This window comes from Heterocephalus glaber, unplaced genomic scaffold, assembly GCF_053883595.1.
Source record: "Heterocephalus glaber isolate CG9 unplaced genomic scaffold, H.glaber_assembly_v1.0 deba00001461, whole genome shotgun sequence".
In the NCBI taxonomy this organism is placed as follows: Eukaryota; Metazoa; Chordata; class Mammalia; order Rodentia; family Bathyergidae; genus Heterocephalus; species Heterocephalus glaber.
In genome coordinates this window covers 42,060,670-42,087,369 of record NW_028258308.1, presented here as the reverse complement: position 1 = coordinate 42,087,369, position 26,700 = coordinate 42,060,670, and the positions used below count along the sequence as shown (strand labels likewise).

General features: G+C 41.3%; 1 protein-coding gene across 2 annotated transcripts; it reads right to left on the bottom strand.

The window, feature by feature from the left end:
• Window positions 1-5,790: 5,790 nt before the first annotated feature.
• LOC101710974 (uncharacterized) lies at window positions 5,791-8,863 on the bottom strand. 2 transcript variants are annotated; one of them, XM_004855377.4, is made up of 4 exons: window positions 8,727-8,863; window positions 7,798-7,858; window positions 6,561-7,628; window positions 5,791-6,138 (listed from the first exon to the last, which is right to left on the bottom strand). In XM_004855377.4, the coding sequence occupies exons 1-4, from the start codon at window positions 8,846-8,848 to the stop codon at window positions 5,908-5,910; spliced, it is 1,482 nt and encodes a 493-aa protein (XP_004855434.2). In that variant the 5' UTR covers window positions 8,849-8,863; the 3' UTR covers window positions 5,791-5,907. The 2 variants fall into 2 exon arrangements, with proteins under 2 accessions (XP_004855434.2, XP_087073487.1); XM_087217361.1 differs by lacking the exon at window positions 7,798-7,858 and having other exon boundaries at window positions 8,727-8,802.
• Between the last annotated feature and the right edge of the window lie 17,837 nt (window positions 8,864-26,700).

Sequence of the window (26,700 nt, the reverse complement as noted above, 5' to 3'; positions counted from 1 at the left end):
TTTTATTAAGTTCTCTTATTTATTAAATAGGATTCCTGAAAATTGGAGAGCATGTGCTACATACCTGAACACAGGGTGGAAATAGAAGGGAGACAGTGCTTATGCTAATGTTTACCTCAGGTTGTTTTTCCTTAATAAGAGCTGCCAATTCTCTCCTCGGTGATTTATTACTCTCACTTGAAGGGGGAAATTTAATATTTGGTTTAGGGAAATGGCATGAAATTAAAGAATACTGAGCAATGCAGTAAGCTTCTCTAGGGATGAGGGAAACATTCTCAAAATTTCTTGTGGGCTGCTGTTTCCTTTATCAAGTACTGACCAATTTTTATAGAAACCTATTTCCTGAATTTCCAGTTTTCCTTCCCTGTTCTTAAAAGGCAAACACAGTGACTGGTCTCCTAAGGAAGCCTGGTGCCTTTGCGAAGGGGTCTGGGCAGGAAGTGAGTACAGCCTTTCCCCCTTGTGTAGGAGTAGAAGCCCTGGGGGAGGTCAGGCCCTATGGTGATGCTGGCTGATCAATCAGCACCTCCGACAGGCACAGTGTGCTCCGGGGGCAGGCAGCAACCTTGGCATGTTCCTGCATGGCCAGCTGAAGGTCAGAGACCAAAGACAGAAAACGGAAGGTCCCTGCAGCCTGCTGACTTTCAGCACCCAGCTCATGTCTCTAGCATCTTTTGGTGCTCATAGTGAGGACAGACTTGCACGTCTTCTGTGCATACTAGAGGATAAGAATCTAAATTCGGACATTTTGATCAGCTGTGGGAAAATCATAATCTTTCTGAATCTTCCATCAATATCTTACCTTAAAAATAATCGGTGGGGATCGGGGCAAGTGAAATAATCTCTTCAGGTCCTTCCCTGACATTGTGCAATTAGTGACTTGGTCTTCGGTGGTTGGTCAAAGACATTGGATGATGTCTCTTTCCAAACACATACATACCCTTCTACCATTTCAGAAGTCACGATGCAGAATGTTGAAAGCTTCACCATTTCATCCACAGGGAGGGATCAGAGCTGAGTCAAGCAGAGGGAAATTCTGAATTTTTATATGTACTGATTATTTATTTATTTTTGGTTCCAGGGATTGAACTCAGGACCTTGAACTTGTGAGGCAAGCATGGCACCACTGAGCTAAATCCCCGGCCTGTGTACTGATTCTTTCTCAATGTATACCCTAAAGGTTACCCTTTCCTCTGTTATGGTTTAGATCTAAAATGTTCCCCAAAGTCTCATGTGTTTGGAGAGTGACTGGATCAGGGGGCACTGTACTCGTTAGTGGATTCTTCCATTGAGGAATTCATGGCTGAATGTGTTAGGAGGTGAGACCTCATTAGAAGCAGGTCCCTGGGGGGCTGTGACCTGGAAGGACATATTCTCATCCCCACTTCCTCTCTTCTTTCTCTGCTTCCAGGCTCGCATGTGGTGAATAGCTTTCCTCTGCCATGCTATTTCTGCCTTCTGCCTTAGAGCCAGGTGACTATAGACCGAACCCACTAAAATTGTGAGCCAAAATAAATCTCACCTCCTTTAAATTGTAGGTGTCGGGTATTTTTTTCCAGTGATAGGAAAGTGACTAATACAGTCTGTAATAGGAGTAAAGGCAACAATCTACTAACACTTTTTCAGCCACTAATTAGGGAATACTTTTGTATAATTGGTATGGGCTTAGATGTGGCAAAGATTATTAACTATTAATCATCCCCAGCCTTCCAACCAAGCCCAATTTCCAATTTCATCCAAGAAGAGTTTGATTTTCTTCTTCTTCTCAGTCTCTTTTCCATTTTCAGAAATCCCTTCCCTAGGGTCTTACACATGCTAGGCAAGCACTTTATCACTGAGCTACAATCCCAGCCCAATGCACTTGGGTTTTTATAATCCAAAAGTTGGGAACACAGTGGAAAGATAAGCCAGGTGCTGGAGGAAAAGGGATAGGCCTTAGACATAACATGTAAATTGAATTAAGTAATACATAAGTGATAGAGGAAAGCAAAGTTATAAAGATTAAAGTAGCAAATAATTTTGTTCAGGGACTTTTTGGGGGATTTGATTAACACTTTTTATTGAAGCATACTTTACATATAAATAGATTATAATGTTTACTTTCTGAGTTTTTGTTCAGGAGGTTTTAAGAGAAGAAAATCTCTGCAGTTGCAGAAAATAATGAAGACAGTGGGAAGGAAAGAAAGATATTTATAAGGTTACTTTAGACTGTTTAGTTGAATCTTTTTGAAGAAAAACATGCAAAGGATTTGAACTAGTTTTGCTGTCTACTGAATGCTCCATGATACTGAGACAGAGCCACAGAGGACCTGGTCATGTAAGGGCTTCAGTTCCTAGGCTAGAGGTATAGCTGAGTGGTAGAGCACATGTTTAGTATCCATGAGGTTATTGGTTCCATCCCAAGCACTCCTGTTGGCATGTGTGTGTGAGCTTGTGCACGTACACAGACATACACACACACCACACATCAAAAGAAAAAAGAAGGGCCTAAGAAGGGATAAAAGCTATTAGGGTAAATAAAAGCTACCTCAGAAGGTAAAAACTCACAATTTGTGAGAACCTTAATTATGATAAAAATGTAAACTTCCTTTCCCCAAAGGAAAATTAAGGCAGCTAACATTCATTAAATCTTGATTCAGATAATGTTCTTAGTGATTAAGGCATACACCATATTAACCATGGTGCCCCTTTTGCTTCATTCAAATGCCTTTCCCCAGCTAAAATGATAACTGTGAAGGCTCTTGGAAACTCCTCTGTTATTCATGCTTTTGGCACGAATGCATGAGACTGTCATTATACCAATAAACAGCCCAAGGCAAATGATAATGAGGCACTCAACTTAATCCAGTCTCACACCGTGCTTCCCGAGCTGTGAAGCTCCAACACGGCATCTGTAATTCAATATAATGACTAGGACGTTACCCTCTCATTTCTAAGAATATCTGATTGGGCCGGAGAGTTTACTGAGGTAGGGGAGGGCAACGTAAGGGAGAGGAGTGAGAGCCCAGATCTGTACTTTGAGTTACTGCCAAATTAACTCTGTAGATCAGGTGGAGGGGTGTCTATTTCTATGAATTATCTCTGAATGATTTCTGTAAGTTCACTTCTTTGAGACAAAAAAGCTGATCTATATCAAAATATTCATTCATGCACCGATCACTTATAAAATTAGAGTCCCCTTGATCATCCCTCTGATAAAATTGCAGAGTAAAACTACAAGTTTGCCAAAAGGCAGGTCACATGTAGTTAACATAAGTGGTGCTAAAAAATTGCTGGAACCATTGTTAAAGTCAGACTCAGAGAATTGCTCCACGTGACTGGAAAAATATGGGTAAGGATTTGGACATGATGGATTCCTTACAGAGGAGGGATTTGGACATCAAAACATGAGAGAAGTCATCGAGAGCACAGATGAACCCATTGAATGCTTTTGCAGACAAATCTTCTATGCTCCTATTAAACATCAAGTGACCTGTGTCACACCTTGCCATCATACGACTGGCTCAAAACCATGCTCTAAAAAGACTCACATTTCATTTACTCCTTGTTTACACTAAGAATTAATGTAGATCGTAATTATATCTCAAAGCTTTTCAGTTATAAAATTAAAACTTATTTTTGTATTTGTAAGTTTTAATTTCTTCCATGAGAACAAGTGAAACAAACTCACCTGTGCATGTCTGTCTGTGCCTAGGCACGCATACAGGCATGTGTGCAGCTATTTGCCTGACCAGTTCTCCCATGCCACCCTAGAATGTACCACCTCTTAGGTCTCATATCCGGTTTTGTGGTTATGGTGTAACTAGCAGGTAAAATGGAACTTTAAAAGTTAGATTTTTTTCTTTTAGAGGTAAGTAGCTTCTCCAAACTTTTCCTTACTGAACACATAACCAATGTTCCCTCTTTTCCCCTGTCCCAAAGAAATGACAGACTATACACAGGCTGGCTCGAGGAGGCTGGGACCCAGTTTCCCTCCCACAAGAAAGGAGCGAATGAACTGAAAATGGCTGGAAGGATACAGCAGGTACACATCTGTACATGGTGAGATGGTGATTTGAGGCAAATGGGCACTTCCACCCCCTTGGAGCTCGCTTTGAATAAATCCTTTTTTCCTTTTTACCCAAATACATGGTCTCCTTTGGTCAGCAGTGAGCAAAGGCATCTATGAACCTAAAGGGCCTATAGCAGCAGGAACTAGGATGATAACCTGAACGAATAGCAGGGAACAGTCACCATTTCCTTTCCTGCTTTCCTTCATCATTCAAGTTGACCTTAAGTTGCCTCTCCAAGGCTGACCCTAAGTTGCCTCTCCAAGGCTGACCCTAGTGGCAGCAACTTCTTTCCCTTAGGCATGTTTCAGTGTCACCATTAGAGGGCACCAGCATTGTAGAGCATGGTGCATCTGAATTCCAAGTGTGGTGGACCCTTGACTTAACAAAATTTATTCATGAGGGCTGATTATAACTCAAGTTGGTTGTAAGTCAAGACTATTTTTTCCCATAAGAAATAATGGGAATACCCATAATGAGTTCTGAACCTCCCAAAGCACCCCTTTAACTAAGCTTTTCATAATAAAAAAGGGTTGTATAATGTGTTTAGTGGTAGAGGTCCTTGGGTTCAATACCTAGTATGGAAAAAATGCATGAAAAGAACATTTTGTTTTGAGACAGAGTATCTCCATGTAGTCCAGGTTGGCTGCCAACTTGTGGACTTCCAACCTCCAGAACAGTGAAAATAAATGCTTCTACATTCATCCAGTGATTGTCACCTGAGGCAACAAAAACCATGACCCACCTGGTGTAAGGTAGGAAAATGAATCCTATACCCTCCCTTAGGCTGCAGCAGTTAAATTCTTTTTGTTTTGTGTAGTGGAATTGAGCCAGAGACCTCACCCTACCACTGAGCTCTATCCCCAGCCTCTTTTCTATTTTAATCAGAGAGAGGTTGTCATTGATTTGTCTTGAACTTGGATCTCCCTACTTTATCCTCCAGAGTAGCTGGAATTACAGGAGTATCCTACTGGTCAGGCCTGTGATTTCACTATTAATAGCTTTGCATAATATTTTTGTTCTTCATCTCTATTATTTATGGAAAGTAACAAAGATTAGGGAAGGAAACAGTATTTTTATGTAAGTAGTAAATACTTTGGTATCTGTAGGCCCAAGAGATTAGTTGCTGTGATGTTTTAGCCAAAACAATTTTCAAGTCCCCATCTACCTCAGAGTAAACACAATGGGTTTACTGAGCAATGGGTTAAGGGCCCAGGATTGTGGCTGTGGTCTTTCCCTATCATGGCTCTGAGTGTCTCATGCCACCTCCACCCCCTTTCCACCAAGACTTTCTCCTCCTTCATCTTAAGGAGAAATGGATGAAGATCTCTGTTGTTTTTAGGAGTCACCAAAATGCCAGAAGCAGCCTGGTGCCCCAGGACCATGAGAATTGCTCTCTGCACTCCCCAAACACTGTCAACTGGAGTCACCTTCCTGAGTGACTGGATCTTCACTGCCGCTTGCTCAGGCCCTGGAAGATCACCCCAAAGCACGCCACCTTGTTTGTCCTGCTGCTTTCTAAACCTGGGGGCGTGAGTTAGTGACAAAACAGGATGAAATCCCTGAAATGGATAAAGTCAATGAGATTGAAGAAAACCTGGGCAGCAGGAGAGAAAGGAGAGAAGCAGCACACTTTCTCTTCAGGAAGCACCATGCTACTTGCAAGTTGCAGAGAATACATTTCAGTCCTCTGCATGGCTCCTTTCAGCCTGCATCGAGAAGATATGCTGGAGGAAGCAGACACGGAGAACAAGAATCTTTATTTTATTAAAAACAATAAAACTGTAGAACTATAGAAGTGAGGCCATCACACTGCTTAGTGTGCTTAGTGCACTGAGTTGTGCTAATCATTGAGGGTTTATTCAGGTTGGGTTTCCTTGGAGGTGGGAAGACTTTTCTTGGTTGGGGTCACTGGTGGGCTGCTGACCATCACGCTCCTCCCCAGACACACAAGTACTCTTTTCCTGAGCCAGTGGAAGTCCTGCTTCCAATTCACACAGGTTGTGGTTTGTGTGTCAGATCCAGGGTCGTCCTCCTCTGACTCCCCAGAGGAGACCGAGGAGGACCCCTCAGTGCTGGTCTTCAGCATCTGCAGAGAAAAGAAGGATGAGTTAGACAAGTCTAACCTCCCAGCAGTGCAGCCAGTGTTTACTCACTTATGGAACTCAGTTCCTTTTACTAGAAGTAGCCCAACTGTAAATGGCCAGTTTCAAAGTCAACACTTGAAGCAGAGACCCTCCAAAAACTTTTTTTGTTATTGTTTGTTTGTGGACATAATGATTTGCCTTTGTCTTTCTTTCTACCCTCCATCTGTCTTTCAGTGCTCCTTGGTGTTTTCCCTACATCTCCTCTCTGACTCCTTTTTTTCCTGTCTTCCTCCCCCTGCAGATCCTGTCAGACACCTGGGGTCCAGCCCTGCTTCACAGAAGGCAGTGTTGACCCAACACTGTCTAACCTAGCACGTATCCTGGTCCTGTCCCATCCTCTCCTGGGAGGCAGCTCTGTGCTCACCTCAGCTGGTTCATCTTCTGGGAGCATCACTGACATCTCTGGGACTTGGGTGATTTCTGTATTTTCTGGTGGTTTACAGGCAGGCAGGTCCTCACATGTACACTGTTCTTCACACAGGACCTGAGCTGGATGAGGAGGGGATCTGCTGCCCAGATGGAAGTTTTCCTCGGGTGGATCTTGGAGCTGGAGGGCATCATAGCCATGGCTTTGTTTATCAGCGTCCTGAGGTTCTTCATTGATTTGTATTTCTTCCTTCTCCTTGTGGCTCTCAGTGTTCTGTTTTCCATTGCCCTCATTGGAATCAGGTAGCCTGGTGTCATCAGATCTTTCATACACCTGGATTTGTGCATAAAGCTCCACATACTCCATGTCTTTGTTGTTCTTGATCTCCATATCCTTTTTCTCTTGTTTAGTTGATCCCATTAGTATGCCTTCATCTTGGTTTTCACCATTTTCAATTTGTTTATCAGCTTCCTGATCCTCATCCTCACTACTTTCGCTTTCCTCCTTTCTTTCCTCCTTGTTCCTCTCTTCTGCTGCTTGTTCCTGGGTGAGTTTAGGACTGACAAGCTGAGTTACTGGCGAGCCATCCAAGTGGTCAATCCGTTGCCCTCTGAATGTTGAATTCTTGTTTATCTGCTGGTCGTTGTCAGTAACAATTTGATCAGCTCCTGCTCCTTTGCTGTCTGAGTCTGTGTCCTCATCCCCTTCAACACCAGTATTTGGTGCACACACCAGGTTGGGGTTGTCCTCAGTGTGAGAGTTGTGGTCCGTGCATCTTCCTAGACTTTGTGTGTCCTCTGGTTCTTCCACAGTGGGGAGGTTGTTGACTGAAGAACCCACAACACATCCTTCACAGAAGGTTGTCGTCTCCTGGCGACAGATGTAACCTCTGAAGAAGGTTTTGGTCTTCTGGTGAAAGGGGTGGGAAGCAGGGAGATCACCCCCTGGGAAGCTCTCTGTGGAATTTACTTTCAAATGGGACTGCTCTGAGTCTGAGCAGTCACTGCTGGGGTTTGGGGTTGCCATGAAATTATAGTTGTTTTCTGTCTCCGTCAAGTTCTGGGGCTTCAGAAGAAGAAAACAAAGAGAAGATGTTGGGGGAGAAGAACAGAGTCATGCACTTAAGTAATAAAAGAAGAGTGTGTGGTCAGGCACACGTGCACACACACACACACACACACACACACACACACTCTTTCCTAGTCTTCAGAGCCCTGCCCTGGTGTCTGCTCACCTGAATGAGCAATCTTGAGTCCTGACAAGGAGATGTGAGAAATCCTTCAGAGTTTGAGTCTCTGTGGCCAAGAGAAAATATAAGTCTGTGGTCTGTGGCTGTTATTACCATGGCAATATCATAACCAAGTCATAATGTGAGATAGGAAAGAGAGGAAATAGGGGCAACAGACCACTTTCTGCTAAAGTATGCTGTACACGCACTATTCAGGAATAAAACCACTTCTTTTGTTGGCAGAAGCATGAATGACATCAGGTACCTTCCTTCTTTTATTGTGGAGTCTAAGATGATCCATGTATTGGGGAATTCACAGCCTTTTTGAGGAGATACAAATCAAGTGACTGGTAGAGGCCAGGGTGTACTTGCAGCAGAAGAGCTTACAAATAATATCATGAGAAGGCTTAAAAATGCACCTCATGCAGGCAGGCTTTGAGTAGGCAGGAGACCAGGAGTAACCTCCTGGGATGAGGCCTTGGATTGGCAAAGTTATGAGGAAGTAGAAGGGAGGCAGGCATGGTGGCACAGGCCTATAATCTCAGCTCTTCAGGGGATGAGGAAGGAGGATGGTAAGTTCAGGCCTGCCTAGACCATGTAGAGAGACGTAGGCTCAAAACAAAACCAAAGACCACAAAAGAGAAGAGGTAGTAGGCATGTGGGGGAACCCTTTTTGGTGTCCATTAATTTCAGGCCCAGTCTGTCATTATATTTCTGTATGTCAGACCTATGGATGTAAGTTCAGACATACAGTATGTTGGATCTTAGGATTGCTAAATTGCTTTCCAGAAAGTTATATCCATTTACATGATCATCATCCTACCAGCTAATGGCATACATAGCCCACCTTTTCCTATGATGCTATAGCTATTAAATGGGTGTGGGAGAGCATGTGGGCACACAGACTAGAGTGCCCTGCCCTGATGGCTGCCTACCTGATAGATAATTTCAAAAAGTCTTCAGTCCTGAACAGGTGAACTGAGAAATGCTTCAGAGTTTCGAGTCTCTGTGGCCAAGAGAACACATAAGAGTGTGCTCTATGACTATTGGTTACCATGGAAACATCAGAACCTAGTTATAGTGGAAGATGGGAAAGAGGAAAAAGGGTTAGAAGACTGTAGGATCTATCCTCATGTTTCCAAATCACTCTGTGCACAGACATGCAGGATACAGACTATTTTTCCTGTTGGCAGAAGCATGAATATCATGGGAGTGGCTTCCTTTTGTTGTGGAGTCTAAGACAATCTATGTCCTGGTGAATTTAGAGCCTCTTTGAGGAGCTACATGTCAACAGTCTAGTAGAGGACAAGGTATAATTGTTGTAGAATTCACAAACAATGTCATGAGAGGATGTAGATGGGGACTTCATGGAGCCATGGAGAGAAAAGCAGGACTAACCTGGGAGACAGAGGCCTTCCAAAGTGAAACCTTATGGAGGAAGTAGTAGAGATGCAGACACAGGGCCACACACCTATGATTTCACAACTTGGGAGGCTGAGGAAGGAGGATTGTGACTTCCAGGCCAACCTGGTCTACACAGAAAGACCTGGTTTCAAGGGAAAACAACAGAGGTTGTAGGTGATAGAGGAGAAATATAATTTTCAATCTCCTAGATGTTAGATGCGCCAAGTTCATGTCCCCTGAAATCAAAGAATGAATTTCAAGAAATATTGGAAGTTAAGAGTAGGAAAGATTTATTGAGAGATTTAGCTCCTGAGAGACAGAAGGGTGTCTTGAGTGGGACTCCACTGAGGCCCTTTGTCATGGGAAAGTTACATAGAAATTTCACAATGTGGATACAACCTGAATCAAACTGTAATCACCGTACACAATTAAAAATCTAATTGCTTAGCTAATATTGATCTAACTAGGGAAATGAGTCATAGAGCAAGGATACAGGGAAAGAACAAAGGAATGTTTGGGGAGGGATGGGTCCAGATGTTCTGGTCAGCACCTGGGCAACTCATACTTATGTGAACTCACTGGACGAGGTGGTGCTAATTACAGAATAATTCCAAGGTACTGTTTATGCCTTAGGGAGGCATCCAGGCCTGTCCATTGCATCTGTTTTGAGGTCTGGCCTTTTTCAGATGGGGCTCCATCCACAATTTTGATGTTTTTATTTTTCTGCTGACTTCCTTGATATAGACATATGGGGGAGGGTACAGTTTAAGCAAGAATGCTCAGGTAAGAAACCCGTTGTGTGGGGGGATCCAGGTCATCTTCCAGGAGCATGGGAGGCATCTCTGAGACTTGGGTAACATTTTTATTTTTCTGGTGTAGGCAGGTGGACAGGTCTTCATGTGTGCCTTATTCTCCTTCCTTTTTTGAGCTGGATTTGGAGAGGGGCTTCTGCCCAGCTAGAAGTCTTCCTCAGGTGGTTCCTGGAACAGGGGGTCATGGTCTTAGTCATTTTTCTGAACTTGCTTATCAGATTCTTGATTTTTTTCATCATTGTTTTGAATTTTTTCCTTCAGATTTTCATTTTCCTCTTTTCACCTCCCACAATGGGTTCAGTTAAAATGCAATCTCATGTTTGTCATGTTTCTTATTATGAAAAAGCATGACAAATAGAAGAATCAAGAAAAAGGAATTGAGTTCCACGTCAAGGATGGGTTTTATTGGAGGTAAAACCTGAGAAATACCACTGACAAGTAGACCAAAATGGTGCCATTTCCTACAGGCCATGGGATTCTGCAGGGTTCTAAGAGGAAGTTGCAGCTGTCTCTGAGACAGGGCTATTTTTCAGGCTGTGGTCACTGGACTGTTCTGTTTGTGTTTGCTTTTCCCAAGGCAGGGCTGACTGGGCCTTGTTGGCCTGTGCCAGCCTACTCTGAGAAAGGGGAATTTAAAGAGCATGAATCTTAAGGGAGGGAAGGGCCTAAAATGACTGAGACTTGTGATCTGGTTAAGACTGTGGTTGTCCGGTTCCTTCATTTTTAACTCTGCATTTGGATAAAGGAAAATGGGATTTGTGTTCTTTCTGGCTGCTGCATGCTGATCAGCAGTGGTGATCAGGGTATCGCTGGGACTGAAGGAGAACTGCCTTAACATGGTCCCTGGTGTATGTTCCTATTTGTGAGAAATATTTGAAACATTTTAATTTGGCAGGGTAAGAATAGTCAAACAAGCCCTAAAAGGAGAGGTGGCATTAAAAAGGGAAGAGTCCAAGACATGAGGGGCATTTGTGATGGCCAGAAGGAGAGGACTAGAGGGCAAGCACCTTTTCTTTGAGGTGCTGGACCCCATCTCTGATCAACTGGGATTAATTAGTGTACACATAACATTGTCCTTGAAGTGAGGCACATATTCTACCATGTGTAACAATGAAAAGGCCTAACCTCTCTGATTTTGGAGTCTAGCTGGTCCTAAATTGTGATTAACTGTTCTGAGAGTTCCTCAAGGCTCTCCAAGAGCTGTTTAGATAGAAAACAGTCCTAATGTAAGGGACACCAAGTCTGATGTTGCTTGTCCTGGCCCCAGGCAGGATTTCCAGGGTCCTGAGGTGAAGAATTAGTTGTTCTGCTGTTCTGACTCTTAGAGATGTTGGCACCTCAATGAAACTAGGGACTTCTGGAAATTAGAGATATGGTGGGAGAGAGAAAAGCCAGAGTGCAGCTTCCTGTCCAATTAGAAGGGAGGCAGAGATATGTGTTGGTCCCACAGGCCCAAAAGAAGCAAGTCTTGTAAGAAGGCAAAAAAAGTGATGGAACTGAGATATGAGATAAGAAGTTTCTTGTCCAGGTCTCCTGAAGTTGACCCTGGTGTGCCAGATTAATACTGAGTGTCCAAGAACCATAGCAGTGAGGGGCTATACAGGTCTGGGGGAATTGTCTGTATAGGGCAGTGATGGCAAACCTTCTAAAGCAGTGGTGGTGGACCCTATGGCATGCATGCCTCAGCAGATACATACAGCCCTCTCTTCAGCCCTCATGCCAAGTCACTCCAGCAGCCAAGCATCAGATAACAGTTTTTTTTTAAATTAAAACCTTGGCATTCAGGTTTAATTGCAGTGTTAGCACTTTCTGATAAATGAATGGGTTTTGGATTGCAGATTGGACACTCAGTCTCTAAAATGTTTGCCATCACTCTTTTAAGTTTTCAATGATAATAAACATCCCACTGGGGTATGCATCCCATAGGTTTGCTACCTTTGGTATAGGATGTTTCTATGGTGAGACTGAAGGCGTTGGTGTTGAGGGAAAAATGGACAATGGAGTTGGAGACAGGTAGCCAATGACAAGAGGAGGGAGTATCAGATTGAAAAAGGGAGGCTCGATGGTTGGCCAAGAGTCCCCAAAGGATGGGAAGGGACAACAGGGTGGGTCCCTTGTCCTCAACAAAACAGAGTCCTGGGGTCTGTTTGGGATAAGTTAAAGTGAAAGAGTCCACTGATGTGAATAAATGGGTTATTTTTATAATTAAATCCATCTTTTTATTGGTGTTTGAATATAGTAGTAGTGTTTGCATTGACATGGTCCAAGGGGGAATAGACCATCAGTGTCAGATTTCCAGTGGTTGGTGAATGATTTCCTATGGGGACTGAAAATAAAAAATAGGATCTAGAGAAACAGAGGGAAATCTGAAAGGCAAGAGTTACACCTGTTTGACTGGGAGTGGGTAGCTGTAAGTTATCTACAGCCATTTGGAATTTGAGGAGATTGGCCCTTTTTGCTGGTACCTAATTATCTCCATCATTCCATGTATTCCCATCTATGAAGTCAAGTTCAGGATTTTGTTTTCTTTTGCAATGGGGACAAGCTGGTGAGCCAGGCCAGGCAGAGAGACTGACTGGGAATGCCTGGCTGGCGAGTCGGGGCAGGTGGAGACAGACCTAGCATGCTATGGAGAGGGATGAGTTGCAAACTTTAAGTAAGCCTGGGGTGATAGAGGGTCTGGTTAAGATAGGAAGGAAGAGGAGACATAAAGGGTAATAATGTAGGACATAAATGAGATCAACATGACTCTGTTATGAGGTGGAAGAAAACAGAATAAGGGAATAAAAGGAGTAAAGCTCTGTTTGGGTGAGAGTGAAATCAGAAAGAGATCCTTAAATCCAAATCTAAAAGATCATTTTGGGAGAAGTAAAGGGGTAGCTTTTGGGCAGAATATTGAAAAATCCCTTAAAGGAGGGTAGGGAGAAGGCATCACCCAATGCTGTTGTCAATTTCCTGTATTATTAGTGGTATGTCTGAGGTCTTGATTGAGTTCGGTTCTGTAGGCGAACAGAGAATGAAATGCTTTGTCAGATGTGGAGCAGAGAAGTGTACCCAGTGTGGGGAGCTCTTGCGTTGAGCCACTACCAGGGTTGTGAAAATTATTTGAAGGGGTCCATCTTATTTGAGGTCTGGGGGATCTAGTGAGAGCCACATGTAGACTGAATCTCCTGTTGCAAAGGAAAATTTGACTTCCTTGGGCATTGGGGCTCATTAAGAATGTGAGACTGGGCATATGAGCACAATAAGGTTCAGGTTGTGTTAGCAAGGAGGAGAGTATGGGGCTTAAGGGTGTGGGGTTTGGGTCTGGTGGGAGGTCAGGGTCTAGTTGTATAATAGTAAGGGACCTCTAGCTGAAGTGAACATAGTGTGGTGGGCTTACAGTGAAGAGCTCTTAGCTTGAGGTCTAGGGGTGGTGAACCCAGTGTTGTTGTATTTGGGTTGTGGGTCCTTTCTGCCTTTCCTGACCAGGGGTGATAAGAAATGTGGAAATTCCAGATTACGTGAGGGATTTTGCCAGGCATTGAGATATATGAAAGGCAAATTCTGATCTATCATCTGACTGAAGAGAAGCTGGGAGCCAGAACCTCAGGATGATCACAGTTAGGTGGATGTTAGCTACAGCGGAGGCCCTTTTATTAGTGACAGGGAAAGCTTCAGTCCATCTTGTGAATGTGTCTACTCTGAGCAGTAAGTAAAGACCCTTCTAATGTGGGGAGTCTGGGTAACTCTGCTAGCCTTCAGTGGGTAGGTGACACCTAGACTGGTGTGTAGGAAAATGTACAGGGGTGGATATTGATATAGAGGGGTGCACATTGGCAGATAGAGCAAACTTTTGAGAGCTGATGTAGTGTTTTTGTTTGTTTTTTACCATTTCTGTAGTTAAATGTTCATGAGTCTATAGAAAGCAGGTGAGAGGAAGAGATCCTATATGGAAATGGGAGTTGTAGTTCAGTAAAGAGAGGGCTTCAAGAAGCCTCAGGGAAGACTAATTTTCCATACAGATACTATCAAGGCCTTTGGAAAACAGCTACCAGCTCTCTTAAATTGTTCCTCTTCTTGGTATAAATTGGGGTGGCTGTCAAGGGAAAAATTAGGTGGTGGAAAGCCCAAGGCTGCTTCTCCAGCCAGGCAGTCTGCTGCATTGTTTCCTACAGTGGCACAGCTCTTATTCCTTTGGTGGCCCCTATAGTATATTACTTCTGCCTTTACCAGGAGAAGAGCCACCTGTATTAGGGCATGGATTAGCTCTCCACTTATAATCAGGGCCCCTTTCACTGTTAGAAATCCCTGTTCCTGCCAGATGCATGCTTCGGAGTACATGGTGTTATAGGCATATTTTGAGTCAATGTAGATATTTATAGTCCTGTCTTTTGCCAAGGTACATGGCCTGATTAGTGCAATGAGCTCAGCCTGTTGAGAGATGATGTATGTGGTAGTTGGGTGGCCTCATTACTTCTCAGGGTTGGGTAGAGGCATACTCATATCATGTTACATTGGACCCTTGACTTACAAACTCAATTCATTCATGGTTGTAACTCAAGTTGATTGTGTGTCAAAACTGTTTTTCCTATAAAAATAATGGAATACCTATAATGCATTCCAAACCTCCCAGAGCACTCCTTAACTAACCTTTTCATAATAAAAAAGGATTGTATAATATGTGTAATTTACCAGAAACACCAATAATTTTCCTTGTGTATTCACCAAAAAGTTATAAAATGTGACTAGTTTACCAAAAACAAAAAGTTCATACTGTGCTCACCATTCAAGTTCATACCTTTGGCTTGTAGGAAGGGAGGATAAAATGGAAAGTGATTATTGTTTGGAAGTAGAATCTCCTTCCATAAGAACATCAGGAATCTAGCTCTCTGGTGTCCTTTCTTTCCTTGGGAGAGTGTGTAGCCCACTGGAACCTGCTTCTGGCTCATGAGGTCTTAACCTTTCAGAACTAAAAACTGGTCTAAGGTTGTCTGTTTCTGTCTTTTCTTTAACAGTGCTCTGTAGTATGACATGACATTGTCATTAAGCAAGTGAATACAGTGATTGGCTTTTTCTCTGTCTGGGTTGGTCTTCTCTACAAATGTTTGTAGCTTTGTCCATTTTTTCAGGATTTCCTTTATTTCAGAGGAACTTCCCTGCACTGATTGTAGAAACTTTCCTTCCTCTTCTGAAAGCTCCTCATCTGCCCTTCTCTGTTGCTCAGCCGGAAGTTGCTGAAGTTCCTCTGTAGACAATTCCTCTGAGTGTTCATCCAATGGTTTCTCAACATCACCACTGTCTACATGCAAGCCTATGAACTCTGCTATAATGACAATGTCATTAACCACAAGGTCAGTGGAAGCTCAGGCTCCTCTACACAGCTTTCAAAGTCTTCCCCCTGTGTAATTTTAGGCCACACTTTCTTCTAGGCAGATCTCTGTATCCTTAGAGAGACATTAGTACAGGATTTCTCAGTTAACCTCACACAGGAAAGGACGTTGTAATGTTCCTTCCAGAACTCTTTAAGGGTTAAATCTATATCTGAGATCATGGAAGCACTTTAGGGACAGTTCCTTGGTGTATAGCTTCTTAAATGAAGCTATAACTTACTGGTTCATAGGCTACAGTAGAGAAATTGTATCAGATGGGAGGACCTAAACTGAGAGCCATGGGAATTCTTCAGCCAATTCCTCTTCCAAATCTCATGGATGAGCAGAGCATCATCCATGATGAGGACAGCGTTGAGAGATAAACTTTTGTCCTCTAGATATTTCTTAGCAATAGGACAGAAAGTCTTCCTGATCCACTCTAGAAAAATACTCTCATTATCCAGACTTTTGAATTAGGTTTCCACATGATCCATAGCCTATTCTTCATGACTTTTTGTTTCTTGAACACTCTAGTTGTCTCAGAGTGATAAACCAAGAGAGGCTTTATCTTGGGGTCACCACTCTCATTGGCACATAGCAATAAGGTTAGCCTATCCTTCATAGGCTTGTGGCTTAGTGTTTTCTTCTCTTCCTGGGCAATATATGTTCTCCTAGACATTTTCTTCCAGAAAAGGCCATTTCATCATAGTTGAAAACTTGATGAGAGCAAAAGCTGTTTCTCTGTGTCATCATTTTGGAGTGGTGTATTTAATTTTCAGCAGCCCTTTTATTAGCATTGGCTGCTTTACCATGCCTAGTTATGCTATAAACACAAGTTCTTGCTTTAAAATTGTGGAACTACCTCTTACTGGAATGAAATGTTTCACCATTATCACTCATTTATGGATTATCCTTTATGAGATCTGCATTTATAGCTCTAGCTTATTCACAAATTATAGACTCAGATTGGCTATAACCTGCCATCTGCTTTGCATTTATCCACACTAATAATATCTTTTCCCCATATAACACTGTTGATTGTGACTAATTTGAGTAACACCATTAGCAACACTAGCTTCTTATACAAATCTTTTCTCTGTAAGATTTTCAAGATGGTAGCTTTTGGTATGCTGTACATATTAGTGAGATTGGTGACATGAACACCACTCTTGTATTTCTCCACAATTTTCTTCTTCTTCTCCTTCTTCTCCTCCTCCTCCTCCTCCTCCTTCTTCTTCTTCTTTCTTCTTCTCCTTCTCCTTCCTCTCCTTGTCCCTCTCCCTGTCCCTCCTCTCCCCCCTCACTCTTCTCCTCCTCCTCCCCCTCCTCCTCCCCCTCCTCCCCCTCCCCCTCCTCCTCCCCCTCCTCCTCCTCCTTCTTTCCTCCTCCTCCTCCTCCTCCTCCTCCTCCTCCTCCTCCTCCTCCTCCTCCTCCTCTTCTTCCTCTTCTTCTTCTTCTTCTTCTTCTTCTTCTTCTTCTTCTTCTTCTTCTTCTTCTTCTTCTTCTTCTTCTTCTTCTTCTTTGAACCAGGGACAGAACTCAGGACCTTGCTTTTTCAAGGCAGGCAGTGGCATCACTCCCTGGCCCCCCTTCTCTTTTGATTGTTATTGCTTTCTTTACCTTCCCTTCCTTCCTTAGCATAGCTTCTTTTCTAGCTTTTGGGGGAACATTTTGATAGCACTAATTGTAACAATTATATAAACCACTGACTGAAAGCACATCCACAAGCATGTGAATCTGGGCTCAGACTGATGCTTACATATGCTTACATATGCTTTTCTGTCATCTCAAGTCTTTGCTTAAAACTGCTCAAGCAGCCAGCCTTCAGGTTGTAATTCAAGACTTTGGTCATAAGTTAAAACTAAAATTCTGGTCATAACCCAAGTTTGTATGTAAACTGGTCATAACTTGAGGGCTCAGTGTAGCTGGCATCAGAGACCTTACCATGAAGGCATATTTGGCAGCAGTTTTTAGAAAAGAAATTGTTTCTTTTTGATCCCTGCAGGTAATGATCTAATGATCAATAATTGTGGCATTTTGTAGCAGAACTTCCCTTACTGTAACATGAATAAATAATATATTTGGCTTGTCTCTAAAATTTTCCCCACTTTGCCTCTCAGTGCTACTAGCCCAACCTCCTCTTCAAATTTGTATTTATGAGGGCCATCCCTAAAGATTCTCTGCCAGGGAGGGAATGAGAAATGGCAGAGTCATTAAAAGAGTGAAGGAGGACAAGGACATGAGATATGAAATTTACTGAAATACTTAAATTTTGTTACACAGGAAACTGAAATGATTCATTACCATGAATGAGAAATGATCATGATGAAGATAAAAGGATTATGATGAAGATTATCAAAGGACAGCATTTCAAGGACTTAGTGAACTTGTTGTTAAACTGAAGTTTCATTCTAGTGGGTTTTGAGCAGAACCAAGCTGAAGACTCAGAGGAGGATGAAATTTTTTGCCCTGGTGCTCATGTAGAAATGTTCCATTTTGGTAATGCACTTAAATGAATATTACAGTAAGCAAGTGAAGTCCATTAACAGTAGTGGACCATTCCCTATACAAGTTACTCAGGAACAAACTTTGGCACCAAATAGTTTGATGCATTTTTAAGGGAGAGGATATTAATTTTTAATATGAGCCTGAAAAAATGAATTAGGAAGAAATGAATTTTCTTCTTCACATTTCTATTATAACACATTTCAAAAACTAAAGGAAAAAAACAATTGGATTATTTGTTGCACAGTTCTGTTTCCTCAATGCACTGTTTCCTCAATGAGTGTAATTTGGAAATGCTATTTGAGAAAAGTTATATCCAAGCAGAATCCAGAGCAGGTCAATCAATAGATAAGCCACCAGTCACTGTATCCAAAATGTCACATACAGTGTGACAATCCATATGTGTATGAATCCCTATCTTTCACTGTCAGTTCATTTTTCTGGTCCTGTTTGTTCAGCTGATTAGAAGAATGTGGTGGTAGAAACAAAACTAAGTTCATGGATTTGTCACCCATGCACTGAGGCTATGTGTTGCACTGTTTCAACAATGAGATGCAAAGATTCCAGCCTGCCTCAGCCCAACCTGCCTCCTGTCAATGGCTTCTCTGTACATAGCCTAGTCCAGCAGTGGTGCATCCCATTTTCAGTTCATCTTTTCTTATCCATGCCATCCTGTCCCAAACTCCATATCTAGCTACTGAAATCCTATTTCCCATTCTAGCTGCAGGTGACATACCACAGTGCCCTCAAGGACATGGCTGATGGTCCTGGTCTCAGCAGGGAGTCTCTTCACTGTGTTCTCAGGACAGCTAGTGCCTCATTTCACAAGATAGTCATGTGTGCCTGGTGTTATTTTACTGTGAGCACCTCCTTTATCTTCCCATATGCAATACGTTTGTGCCTTGAGGACAAGAATAATTTTTTACTGACATATTGCTTCATAAAAACTGGAAACTTCATAAGGATTTGTTGTCTACATTAATGCACTAATTAAAAAATTAATTGATGTTGGGCCATTGAGGAACAGAGCATCTAAATAAAACAGTTAAATAATGCACTTGAGTACTGAGTATAAAAGAAAGTACTCTTTTTTTTTTCCTTAAATTACAGTTTCTGTGTACTTTGGATGGAGAGGTAATGAATTACCATGCTACATGCAGCAAACAAAGCCAGAGGTAAAATACAAGGACTCATTATTTATACTTATGCATTGATTTATCTTCAGCACACACAGCATGCAGAGGCGAGTGACAAGATAGCTAGCTATTTTTTGTTTCAGACTCCTAGAGGAACAAAGAACTGTTTACCAAGGAGGCCAGTTTGAAAGACAGAATCTGTTCCACTGAGGGAACACAAGAGGGAGCCCTTTCCACCCAAGCTTGGAGATGGAAAGAAAAAGTCCCTTCATTTCAGAGAGGCTCCTCTTGAGTATTATCTAACAGGTATTCACTTTTTGACTTTTTAAATTAAAAGAAATATAGAGAAAAACATTTATAATATGATATATAGTGAGTTGTCAGGAAATATGTTGAGGTTTTATCTAATAAAGATATTCTAGAATCTTGTTCTTTCTTTTGTGTCCTAGGAACAATTTGAATTAATTTTAATAGTATTTATCTATCTATCATCTATCTACAGAATATATATATATATATATATATATATATATTTTCAAGCTGTGCACTTTTTCTGGCATTTCATGTGTTCTTATGCATTTATTCTGACGTAAGGGAAATATCAGGAAATCCACATTTAGTTATTTCTCCCATTGCATCACTTTACATAATTAACCATCTTCTGTTTCTCAATTTGTAGAATAAGAGGGTTGGGTTAGATGATTCCTAAGATCATTTCCAGGTCTAATTGCTTGCTGAGTTGCTGAACTATCATGATTTTACTAGATCTTTGATACCTATTTAGAATATGGTTATCAAACAGACAAAATTTATCGGTATCTTATTAAAAGAAGGGAAAGAAAAAATGATGAGAATTGGAAAAAATGGAAATAAAGTCTTTGTAAATAGGGAAGGGTGGAGGGGTGAAGGGAGGGCTAGGAATGGGGAAAAAATAAGAACCAAGATGCATTATGTAAAGGTACAATTCCCAATGAGAAATGTAATTGTGTTGTATACCTACAATGTACCAATAAAAGAATTTAATAAAGTGCAGGAAAAAAAAGAATCAGTACAAAATTGGACATGTCAAAGAGGCTGTGTTTTAGCCATCAGCAGGAGGTACATGAGTCCCTTTGAGGTCTAAATATTTGCAGGATATTCTGCATGACTGCATTACTCATGCGGTCTTGAGGTGACTCAGTTTTGATGGCTAAGGTTAGTTCTGTAAATACATGAAGACATTACCTAACTTTTTTGATTAATATGTTTGTTTAATTGACCCAAGGAGGATCTTTCTTTTTTTGTTTGTGGTTTTCTTCTTTGTTTGCTTGTATGTGTTCTTCTTGTTTCTTTTATATCTAAGGGAGGGTTGATGGCTATCTTTTTGTTTTTTTAAAAAAAAAACATTATTCTTTAAGTGTCTATATTTACAGCAGTAAATAAAATTTGACTAGAATGAAGGTAACATTTAAGGGCTTACATGGTACCTCTCTTAATTAGGGGGTAGACAGCTTCCTGGCTGTGATGTTGGGCAGAACCACTTACAGCCTGCTGCTGGTACACAGTCAACACCAGCCACTATGTTTGCTCCCTGCTTCGTGACACAGGGGACATCCTTCTTTCTCCTGCTACCTCTTTCAGCTTGTCCTCTTTCTGTCCTGGGTGCTGTGAGATTTGGATCCTTCTATCAAGGCAAAGGATAAGCAACATGACCTGAAAACTCCTGTGAGGAACTTGAGGATAGGAAGGATTAAGAAAGGATGAGGGCTCAAAGGGTAATTTTCTGGAAGTAACAGAAACCCAGTGGTTTTAGTGGTTTCATGAGAAGAAAGATTAAAAACAAAATCTAGGGGTATCATGAGTGTAAAGCATGGGTTCTTTCACAAAAGGGGAAAGATGCATATGGAAAATAATGTTAACTAGCCATCACACAGGAGATATTAGGGACAGATAGATAGTCCAGTTCTTAGGAAAGAATGTCTCTCCCTCCATTCATTCATTCTCGTAGCCAGTACCCAGCACTTTCTATGTGACAGACACTACATTGGGCACTTGGCATCAAGGTTGAATAGATATGTTTTGTGGTTTCAAGATTATTGAGCTCTAAATAGGAAAGTAAACTCATAAACAGATAAGAATGAAGAAAAATGAGAATATATCAGAGTTGTGGCACACAGGAGGAGTAATGCTTGCCTAAAACATAGCACTTCAGAAAGGATGAATCAGAGATGTTAAGTAGAGGGTAATTATCAGTGTTCTGGGGAAAGTTTAGGGCACAAGGACACCACAGGTAGAAGAGAAAGTTTGCAACTGCACAGAGATGACAATGGAACATTGTGGTAGGAAACTAAAGTTGTTTGGTATGATGAAGGCCAAAGTTCAGGGGAGGGAAGGGAGACAGGCAAGGCCCATGAGTCATTGGTGGTCAAACTATGAGAAGCTCTGTGAGCCTCATTTAGATTTCTTGCCAGTTTATGTTAAAGATGATGCATTTTCTGTAGAATGAATGGTAAAATTAATATTTTGGAGAGCTCACTGTGGAAGCTGGATTGAATGGGACAAGAATGGAGGTGGGGGGGACCTGCTAGAAGGTTTGTGGCCAATGTGGGTAAGGATGGATTGAAAGTAAGATTTTTAGAAGTGCAGGCTTCACCCCTTGCCTTTTCTGACATTCGATGTTTTATAAATACCCTCTATTCACAGTGATCTATACTTAAGACTATACTATAGTGTTCAAAGCTTTCTTTTCTGGCTCATTTTCTCTTCTGTCTAATAAGCAGGCAAAATGGCACCAATGACCCTCTCTGACCCGTGGGGAGACTAAGCAGAGTCTGTGGTGGAGTAGTGGAACTTGTACTCTCATATCTGAATTCTCACCCCATTTTTTTTCTTTTTCTTCTCTTATAGGAAGCCTCTCTCTTAAGTTATTACAGTTGTTGATGTGTAGTAGTGCCTAAAATGTAGATAAAATGGTTGCTTAAAAAAATAAGCAGAAACCAATGGATTTCATTTTCCTGAGTGAAAACTCCAGCTGCCCTCAGTGCCAAGTTGCAAGTTATGCTTGCTGATATAGGTGGATTTGAGTATACATGCTCACTTTGTGTTCTTGGTTTCCAATGTATGTTGGTAAGGACAAAACTGTCAAATAAACTGTGAATCATTCAGCTCACTGGAAATAGACATCTTTCAAATGGACATCATTCAGTAAGAGCCATAATGCCAAGCATGTATTTCTCTCCTTTTGGTTTACAACGAATCCTACCAGTGATACTACCCAGAGGACAAAAATTTTTAAAGGCCATATTTCTTCATGAGGATTCTTTTGAGCATTTTGGGGGGTTACAAAACCTACCCAAGAAGAAATACCTTTGCTTAGTCTTAGCACCTGGCTTTAATTATGAGCTCTTCCTTATTAATGGCAGTGAAGAGGAACGTTGTATAACCAGGCATAATTTTCAGAGCTAAAAATATCCTAATCTCTGTTACCAGGTCTTTGGGCATAGAACAGGGAGCTTTTCCTCCTGCCCCATTCTTTTGGTGAGTCTGCTTATTCCTTCTCTGAAGTTCCACCCCTGCAAGGGCAGTTAGTCACAGGGGTCCTGGCAATGAGTGCGAACAAATGCCATAACCATTTTATTATGGAAAAATAAATAAGAACCTTAGAGTTTCCAAGATGTCTCAATCGTACCACGTGATAACTGGTACAAACTGCTTTGCCCTGTTTGACAAAGCTGTTGAGCTCTGCATAATGTGTATTGGTATTATCTCAAGAATGCTGGAGAGAAAGCAAAGATTCTTCTAGGGACACTCTCAATACTGCCTCTCTTCCTCTGTCCCTTCTGATTGCAGTTCAATGACAAATAGCTCCTTTATCTGGATAGAGTGGACCCCACCTAGAAACAAACGCTGTGCTGATTTTAGCATTGCAGAAGGCATGGTTTCTCCAGAGATAAAAACAAGTAGGGAAAGCCCAGCTGTGCACAGGGGATGGAGGGTTAAGCAAGGGAGTGTTCCTTCTTCATCTGTGTCTGCATTAGCAACCTTGGGCTTTTAGGGCCCGTTTTTGCACCAGGATCAGAATTAATGGAGCTGTTCACTTGAGCTCAATTATGGAGCACTCACCTGAGAAGCTGGAGGGAACAGAACTGTAAATCTTATAATCAAATATTGAATTATATCTAATTTATTTACTTAGGGAATTGAGAGCTCTGAGTTCCACAATCAAATGTGTAAAGATTTATTATGAAAGGACATTTTTTAAGAGCAAGAAGAACAAAGCTTTTAAGTTTTCTGTGCTAGAAACACCTCTAAGTGGCAGGGTTGTTGAAAGCTAAGCCTAATTTAGAAAGCAGAGTTGAAGTTGCCTTTTCCTGCCAGATGATGGTACATTGTGGCAAAAGCACCTTTCAAAGTTACTGCCCCAAACTCCCTTGTACCTACCAAGAATGAACTGCAAACATGACCACCTTTTTCCTCTCATAACAGAAATAAAATTGGCCAGAGACCCTATAGCATTTGCTTTGCCCTCATAAAAATTATCCCAGAGAGTATTTCTAACCACATATCATCAGCCTTTGGGAAAATGTAACATCAAGAAACTTACTGTATGATTTTGAGAATTATCTCTTACCATCTGTGTTTTACATTCTTCCAATATAGTGGAAGATTCTGGCAAATAAAACATGTATCTGTATCCTCTTGTTTCTTTAAATGTGCAATATCACAGGGAATACTGAATTAGATATTGCTGGGAATTGATGATAATAGAATTTGAAGTATTCTACATACACTCCCAAAATTTACTGCTACAAGTTCTTGAACTTTTAAAAGCCAGACTATAAAATATGCACCCACAGGAAATATTCCTAAGCTACCCCTTAGGTTTTTAGAGGTCATTGGTTATATAAAATATTAGACTTAGCAGTCAGATGTCATTGCTACATCAGTGGAGCCTCAGTTTACATAAACATTAAACTGTTGCTGTGAATCTTGTATTTGTAAATAAAACTGAGGGTATCATAGACAGACGCAGGTGGAGTTGTGTTTCTGAGTCACAGGCAGTACTTTCTCAAGACCAATGTTCCAGAATCTCAGAGGGGTGAGGGGGCAGGATGTGTGGAGATGGAGTGAGTGCACTTAGATGCAAAGCCCTGCAGTTTACTCAGACATGAATGCCTCAACCCCTGCCACCGCCCCACACTGTGGCCGAAGCATACACATGCTTTGAAACTGCATTAATTTAAACCAGCAGTCTTCAATTGAGGCTGAATGTTCCCCCGGGGGGCATTTGGCAATGGTGGAAACGTCTTTGGCTGTCACAATGGCAAGAACTGTGGAAGAGGGTGCTGTTGGCGCTTAGTGGGTAAGCAGGCAGGAATGCTGCTGCACAGGTGCTTCAGGACAACTATGCCCAAGAGTGAATTACACAGCCAGAAATGTCAATGGCCCTGAGCTTGAGAAATACGATTTGATATAACTTTAGCTCAACACTTGTGGGATAAGTCAAACTCACAGTCTGTTTTTGTAAATAAAGTTTTATTGGAAGACAACCATGCTCATTCATTTTGGTATTGCCTGTGGCTATTTTCACCCTACGGTGACAGTTTACCCACACAGTTCAAATTATTTGGCCCTTTGCAAAAGAGTAAAAAATCATTTTGTAAAGTAAATGACTATTTAAAAATTTTAAGTTTCAGGTGTATTTAGATAATTATTAGGTAATTAAATAAACATTTAAATAGTACTAATTGTCTATGAATTGTTGCAATTTCTAAAGTTTCACTCTTACAATTTGTTCAATTGAAAATTATAGTAATGCTCAATGAGTTCTCTATCCAAGTGGTTCTGTGGTTCAAGATTTTGTTGGGCCTTAAGCATATAAGATTTCACATGCCTGCTTTAAGAAAAATTTATTATAAAAGTAAATATAAATTGCATATTTATCAATAATGAAAAATTGGGTTTGTACCGGTTATTGGAGCCTTTCAAACTCACACCCTTTTCTTCTAATACCTGTTTACTTGATGTTCCCACACATTGCCAAGCATCCCTCAGAGATAGTCTTGCCCAGAATTGCTTCCTGATTGCTTTCCAGTTTACCCTCTTCAAGAGTCTACACCTCAGCAGTTCTCAACACCCACTGAACATGCTACAACCCGAGGACTTTGAGGCCCACAGGATCTTTCCTACAAATTCAACTCTGCAGAAGTGGGTCCAGCACAATATGTTTTTCCAATGATGAACCCCAAGAAAACCTGGGCCCCTGCTGTAACTGTGCGGTGTCTGGTGAATGTTTATATTTCTGTGTCTCATTTCCTTAAGGAGCTGGAATTTACTGTTCCTTTAAGCTAATCCTCAAATTTCTTTGATTTCAAAAAGGTGGATGCTTTTGGATTTGTCCTAGAAAGGTTTTGTGTTTGTTTATTTGTTTGTTTGTTGTTTGTGGTACTGTGGGTCAAACCAAGGGTCTCACAGATGCTAGGCTAGTGTTTTACCATAAGCTACTTCCCCTAACCCAGAAAATTTTCATTATTTGTTATATTGTCATTTTTCTCTTGTTAAAAAATATAGGTGTCTTAAGACCATTATTCCTATTCAGTTTCAGCTCCATTCTAGTCTTAGGCTGTTAAATAGTTCTGCATTATCTCACTAAGCTCATCGTTTTTCCTTAAGGTCCTTCTCTTAAATCTCTTTAGCCCAAATGTATGTTTTCTGCTTTGTTGAATATTTTTCTTTTTTTTTTCATTCATAAGTTTATTGATACATTTTAGGTATACAAATATGATGACATTTATCATTGGGAATTTGTACCTTTGCATGATAAATCTTGGTTCTTATTTTTTCACCATTCCCCTGCCCTCCCTGCAACCTCTCCACCCCTCCCTGTTTACAAAGACTTTGTTTCCATTTTTTCCTTTTCTCATTGTTGAATATTTTTATCCTTAAAAATATGCTTGAAGTGCTCCATGTAAATCATCTGTAAGAATCTAAGAGAAATTCCTTTTTTTTTCCCTCAAGACTTAAAAAAAAAAAAAACAGGCAAGTGGCTACAGTCTTGTCTATTTTTTTCCAAATTATCAGCAGATTAACTCTGTTGTTCATGTTTCAAACATGAATAATCTTTTTAACTGCATTTTTTCATCCAAAATACTTCTCTAGTGCATACCATCATATCAGAGTTCTAATTTTAGTTTGGGCATTCAGGTCAAGGACTATAAAATTGCCACTATGAGCTACACCAAAGATTCATGCTGCCTTCACATCCTGCCTTTGACAGTAGCACCAAGAACCTTGAAACGGGTAGCTCAGGCATCAGAGGGTGTGGGAAGGAGAGGGAGAGTTAAGGAGACTTGGGGGTGTTATAATTTAGAACTAAAATGCCCCGCAAAAGTCTCATGTGTGTGGAGGCAACAGAATCATGGAGCACTATACTCATCAGTGGATTCATCCATTGATAAATTTGTTGCACCCGGTGAGAAAGAACCAACCAGAGACTGATATTAAATCTACACTAGAGTTTATTACCAGCTGGGACCGAGCCGAGCATTGGACTCCAGCCCCTATTGGGGGAAGACTAACATATTTTATACACCTTTGAGGCCAACAGTTTCTAGGCCCCCCTGTGGGATAGAACTAGCAAAGCAAGCAAAAGGTACAGAAACAGAACGCCCCGTCGTTAGAACATTTGTAAAACAATAGTTGATTAATTGTTATTTCTAAAGA

Coding starts and splice junctions, on each gene's coding strand:
- LOC101710974 (XM_004855377.4), bottom strand. CDS start 8,848: ATGGTAACCAATAGTCATAGAGCACACTCTTATGTGTTCTCTTGGCCA. Junction 7,629..7,797: donor ACTCAAGATTGCTCATTCAG/GTGAGCAGACAC, acceptor CTTCTTCTGAAG/CCCCAGAACTTGACGGAGAC. Junction 6,139..6,560: donor CAGAAGATGAACCAGCTGAG/GTGAGCACAGAG, acceptor TTTTCTCTGCAG/ATGCTGAAGACCAGCACTGA.